This window comes from Haliotis asinina, chromosome 8 (genome assembly GCF_037392515.1).
Source record: "Haliotis asinina isolate JCU_RB_2024 chromosome 8, JCU_Hal_asi_v2, whole genome shotgun sequence".
In the NCBI taxonomy this organism is placed as follows: Eukaryota; Metazoa; Mollusca; class Gastropoda; order Lepetellida; family Haliotidae; genus Haliotis; species Haliotis asinina.
The window spans coordinates 8923489-8929823 of record NC_090287.1 but is presented as its reverse complement, the minus strand read 5'-3'; the positions used below and the strand labels follow the sequence as shown (position 1 = coordinate 8929823).

The following is a 6335-nucleotide window of genomic DNA, read 5'->3' as shown; positions in this document are numbered from 1 at the left end:
GATAACAACAATGAAATTCCTGCAAGGCGACAAATTCCTACTGAATTTGACCTAAAAGAGCAAATGGAAAAGTTCTCACAGCTATCGACAGGGGAGTCGTGTTGAGGAATTTTTGCCAATTGAATGACGAGGACACTTGAAGCGTACTGATTCTGTAGAACTGACTTCGTCGAGAAACTGAATAGGGTAGGAGGTTACTAATTTGTCTTGTTCGCATTTTATCCACTTAAGTGTCAAGTGGTGTCTTGAATATGTAAGACTGTTTCACATTTGGCAGAATTTCAACAAACGACAAACACTCGAATAATAAACAACTGTATTCGGACACAGCAGATCAGCAAATATTAAATATAGGTTAAATAGATAATTCAAACGATGAATGCTGAAAGGTGACCAGCATGGTCGTGAGATATATGCTTCCCGTAAGCTGGTTGTGGCATGTGCCTTCAGACCAGGATGCCTCAGTTTTCAACGCTTTCAAAACTACCAACCAGTCATGTACACATTTTCTGTGACGAGTGCCAGCCAAAAATGTCTCACTGTACAAGTCATTGTGATATACCTGAAGATATTCTCGTCGTAATTGGGCACCAGTATCTCCACGCACATCTGGAATACCAAGCGTGTAACCATGTTGATATATTTAACCCAGTAACAAAGGAACTTATTAATTTTAGGTACCCGAGAAAAACGGGAACTTTACCTGATAGGAATCCTGTGGATTCATCGTGACTGATTAATGACCATATATAACGTTTCAAAAAGGATATTTATTGCAAGAGGAGGTACAGTCAAAGGACACGAAAATAAAATGTTCACATATTAATGACTGTATTAACTGCTACGCCTATTGGACAGTCCATAACAGGTGTGTATTTCCTGTCAAAGTATATTTTCACATGATGCCAAAATAAAGTCCAATGCTGTTTCCAAGTGTATGACAAATACCACTGAGAGGAGTGTGCATATATAATATAACTTTACAACGGAGCTGAACATATCAAACAACGCCATGTCCTTGAAATACGATTGTGTCAAGAATGGTCAGTGCCTTCCACAACAAACATGAGTGCATAAAAACATGTACCTTCGTCAACGTATGCTATCTACGAGACACCATATCTAACGCCTTTCATCTGAACACATACAAAACTAAATCATAGGTGTATAGTAAGGGGTTTACGAAAGGGCTCACTTACACAGAGTAAAAGTACTTACAACAGTAAAAGCAAAGCTCGTATTTACATAGTCTATGTACATCTTTTAGTGCACATATTCACCATATTGATACCAGTGCCGATTTGTGTTTATTATATGGTCATGCAAAGTACGTGACTGTGACCCTTGGCATCGTAAAAGAACATACCAAGAACTGTTTAAATATTTATGCTGCATGTCTTTTTAGATCGTGTCTCTTAGATGTTTCAAATTTGGGAAGATCAACAGCTGGCTTCGTTCTAATTGGGTCAGAATGGGGGTTTTGTTTTGGCATCTTTCAGCTACAACCCAGCAAAATCAGGACTGGGAACACCAGAAATGGGCTTCACGCAGTCAGCCGGGCTTTAAGTCGGAGGCGCGAACGCTTTAATCCCAAGGCTACCTCACCGCCTTGTCTTACAGTTGGGTCTTCCTGAAGCCATCCGGTTTTATCCTGAACCCGTTAGCCATGACCTTTCCATCCATGAACCTGGTCTTTGGTTTATGCATTGCAGCATATGGAAATTGTTCAGATTGCTTTTACACCGTTTGAGAATTGAAATCATGCTTGATACAAAATATCTTCCTTAACCGACAATCAATAAGAATCCAAAGTATATCTGCCTATAAATGTGACCTATAGCTCACCTCGGTGATTTATTATCTGTTAGTCATGAAAGGGTGCGACAAAGATAAAATGTATATCACAAAATCACCTGAATGTAAAGAAAAATTGAGCATTATATCCACACATGGATACGAGCTGTATTATCTCTTCGCCATCAATATAACTACTACTTCGATTAGCCCTGAAGCAAACTTGAAGCACTGATGAACTTTGCATACGATATGCGTTTAACTGCAAATGTTCACAAGTTTGAGCACATGTCTTGAAATGGTGTTGCTGGTGTGAAACTGCTTGCATTCAGACTTGATGTTTTTCATCACAATTCCCTTGTGTTTACACTTGGGAGCATTTGGAAACGCTCCAAAATATGCCATGGTTTGAAAAATTTGTAAGGCTCGGGAGACACAGCCGTAGAGCCATACAAGGCTCATTAAACGTGAAGCGCAGCAATGCATATCACAAAGACAAATTGCGTTAATCGGTTTCCACCTGAACCCACGAAGTTGCCGGTCTCTGTAAAATACAAAAGAAACTATGTACTCTGTGGTGCATTAATAACATTGAACGCACTAATTTCAAAAACCAATACGTTACACTCGGTTCAAGGTTTGGCGTTTCAGAAAAATACAAACATTAATAAAATCGCACTTTTTCTCTCGTGGTGTTGAAAGAAATTCAACATGAAATGCTTGTCCACTCTCGTGCATGAAATTTGACGACATTTATATTTATATAAATATTTTCAGATCACTGCGCTAGTTGTGATATCAGTATGTACGTTGTTAAGCAATGCTGCATACACACGACAAACTTACCCAAAACAACACCATTTCGTGCACCATTGTTGTTTGAAGTATGTCTGCCACTTTCCATCACAAGTATGGATCCCGTTCTGTTCCTGGTGATAGGATACCTCGTCTGTATTGAGATCCAGTCTGTCTTCACTGTGGCAAGCGTGGTGGTTGTACTATGTTGTTCGTCTACTTTACTGCGATATTCAGCATAGTCTGTAATGCATTGCACAGAGTGAAACCCACTTAATTGTGGAGTCAGCTGTCTCTCACACAACCTATTGACCAGATATTTATGTATCGAGAGCATCTGTTATTGTCGTATGCGTTATGGAGTTGAAAGAAAATAGATAAAAAGAGTCCGAATGGGAAATTCAAATCTCACCCGAATGTTGACTAGATTAGTTAACTAAGACAGAGCAGCAAACGATCATACACGTTTATACTGAACAGCAAGAGAAACGCAACTCGGGATTATGATATTGGTCTGTCATCACCATATAAAAGCTCATCCGTTTCACAAAGTAGTAAACGTTTAAAACAGTATAATTTTGTTTCGCCAAAGCTGACGTGCCGCGAGATTACAGAATATTAAATATAAAATCCAACTTATGTCATATTTGGGATGTCACTTTCTTAGTAAAGTTCAAATTCTAGTACGTTTTTGGTTGAGTCCCATCCGGGAATCGAACCCGCACCCTCAGAGTCAGGCACCTAATCGCCAGCACAAAAAGTCAGCCGCCTAGCCCGCTCGGCCACCGCGACTTTTCTGTGCTGGCGATTAGGTGCCTGACTCTGAGGGTGCGGGTTCGAATCCCAAATATGACATAAGTTGCATTTGACCACTTTCTAAATGGCATCGTGTAATCATAGCTTTCGGCCGTGGGAGCCGTGCCAATTTACACTTATCAGAGGGGTACACAAAGTACGCAGTCTAGACTACCAGCTGTCCGACTTTCATTTTATGGAAGTCGCGGTGGCTGAGCGGGCTAGGCAGCTGACTTTGTGTGCTGGCTTTTAGGTGCCTGACTCTGAGGGTGCGGGTTCGAATCCCGGATGGGTCTTAACCAAAAAAGTACTAGAATTTGTACTTTACTGTACTTGCAATATACTCACTCACCGTAAAGGGTCATTACTTGACGACTGGTACCCTGGACGTTGGACGCTTCACAAACGTAGTCTCCAAAGTCATCCGCCTCCAACGTTCGGATCCTCAAGCTGAGTGTGATGGTGTATTCTCCGTCCCTGTAGATGTCGGTTCTGTATTTGACGCTGTTGTTGATCTTGTACCCATGTCGAGTCCAGACACTCACAGCATGGGGGTTGGCGGTAACGACACACTCAAGAATCGTCTCTTTCTCTTGGTACTGTCCGATCCGATTGTTAGGCAGAAGTACTTCTGGGGGAACTAAACCGAGGAAATGGAGTTTAGTTAGAGAGTTTAGTTTTACGCCGCACTCAGCAATATTCCAGCTATATGGCGACGGTTTGTAAATACTCGAGTCTGGACCAGACAATCCAGTGATCAACAACATAAGCATCGATCTGTGCAATTGGGAACCGATGACATGTTTCAACGAAGTCAGCGAGCCTGACCACCCGATCCGTTAGTCGCCTCTTACGACAAGCATTGGCTTTATGGCAAGCATGGGTTGCGAAGGCCTATTCTACCCCGGGACCTTCACGGATCACCGAGGAAATAGAAACTAGGAGAATACATACATTTGAGAGACGGATGGGGTAGGGAAGAGAGATGTTAAAAATGCGATGACACTGAGCGAAATAGCAGTTCTGACAAGTTTGATTCACGTCTCTGAAATATCAGTTTCTTGATTTACAATAATGATATATACCGAATTAGCAGTTAATGTCTCTACATAATCACGAGTCAGCGTGCGTAGTTGCGTGTGTGTGTGTTACCTTAGTTTTCTCGATTCTGAATGAAATCGAATCATAATTGATGTTATACATATCAAAGTTGTTATTGCAGTTTCCCCTCTGCACTATTACCGTCTAAACCCGTAAAGATCCGGGTGAGAATCTATCTTCAGGAACCCATGCTTGTCATAAGGGGTGACTAACGGGATCAGGTGGTCAGGTTCGCTGACCTGGTCGACACATGCCATCGTATCCCAACTGCGTAGATCGATGCTCATGCTGTTGATCACTGGAGTTTCTGTTCCAGACTCGAATATTCACAGACCACCACCATAAAGCTGAAATAATGCTGAGTGCGGCGTAAAACTAAACTAGCTCACTCACTCAATCAATTTTATCCTCTGATAAATACACATCATATCATCAGAAACAATTCTTAATTATACACACGCAATGTCTCAGGTAGTCAAATGGCATTCAATAATATGTAAAATACAATTGGCACCAGGCGGTGTAGTGATAAATTAATTCTCCTTAAGACGCGCCTTTATGAGTTTTATGAAGAGCTAAATATTTAAGGCTGTATCAGTTTGGATATTGTTCCCACATCAAGTTTACATTCCGTGATAACCTTAGCACAATGCTGAAAGCGACGTTAGTCCAAACCCTCACACAGGAACCGAGGGCACAAGTCTAAGTAAGGAAGTGCATGTGATGATATAAACGGGAAGAAGAACATTCAAGACATCCCAGTCATAAACAAAGGTCACAATTTGAATTTTTATCAAACCATGGCCAGATATTGAATTATTCCAAGACATCAAAACTGCAAGACAAAGTGCATGTATTTCAAAACACTGTTGGGTCACAAGAAATGTGTATTCTTCTTATTTTTAAGAGCAGCCTTTCCAAAAAGCACAATTTTATATTCACATTCAACTATGACGCCAATCTCTCGGGTGTCAGCCGGTGGGACGCCATTAAACGCTGTACATTTGTAAATTCCCCAACACTCTCGACTTGAATTCTGTATCATCAAAATTTCACGGTGTTCACCAATATCTGGAAAGAAGAAAAAAAATGAACATGTTGATGGAACACTCCAATTTGAAATGATGCATATTTCATAGAAATCGGTACGGGTGAACCAAAATATGCATGCCATCTTGGAATACAATTTCCAAGCAGATCCCCCATTACAACTCAAGATTCAACTGCTTGTACATCAGTGAAGGTTTTGAAATTTATTACATCAGTCAGAAATACGGCACGCAAGTCCATGAAAGATTTGACAAATGTTATCGATTGGAGAAGGATTTAAACTGAAAAGTAAAATATGTATGACACATTGTTGTAAAAAGGAAACTTTTAACGTCTAGGCCATAAAACATACAACATTATATGAAAACCGAGGTGACTTCTACAAAAGCTTACTCGTCTACCCTGTGTGAGATCACTGTCAAACATACTTACACGGCTTCTAAAAGAAATATTCAAAAACTTCAAACATAATACAATAAATATTTAATTTCTTATTTTGACGATATCATTACAGTGAGTGAGCTTAGTTTTACGCCGCTATTAACAATATTCCAGCAATATGAGGGCGGAGGCCACTAAAAATGGGCGTCACACATTGTGTTGGGGAATCGATCCCTGAACTTCGGCGTGATGAGCCAATGCTTTAACCACTAGAGTACCCAAGGCTGTTTTAACAGATGTTTATGAATCACTATCAAATGAGACCAGGTGTGAAGGGGAGTGGGTCCAGCCGCACTGAAGGTACAAACAGAAGCAATACGTTAATCAATATATTTCCAATCCAAGGCGCCTGTGAAGCC

The 6335-nt window shown here is 40.7% G+C and overlaps 1 protein-coding gene across 1 annotated transcript in view; it reads right to left on the bottom strand.

Annotated features, from left to right (window-relative positions):
* Nucleotides 1–298: 298 nt before the first annotated feature.
* The window catches only part of LOC137295099 (lachesin-like), a 77336-nt gene continuing 71299 nt past the window's right edge, over nucleotides 299–6335 (bottom strand). The window contains exons 5-8 of the mRNA XM_067826389.1: nucleotides 5428–5556; nucleotides 3737–4024; nucleotides 2641–2832; nucleotides 299–2338 (exon numbers count right to left, since the gene is read on the bottom strand). Coding sequence (XP_067682490.1) covers nucleotides 2256–2338; nucleotides 2641–2832; nucleotides 3737–4024; nucleotides 5428–5556 — 692 coding nt within the window. The 3' untranslated portion in view covers nucleotides 299–2255. The remainder of the gene's footprint in view (nucleotides 2339–2640; nucleotides 2833–3736; nucleotides 4025–5427; nucleotides 5557–6335) is intronic.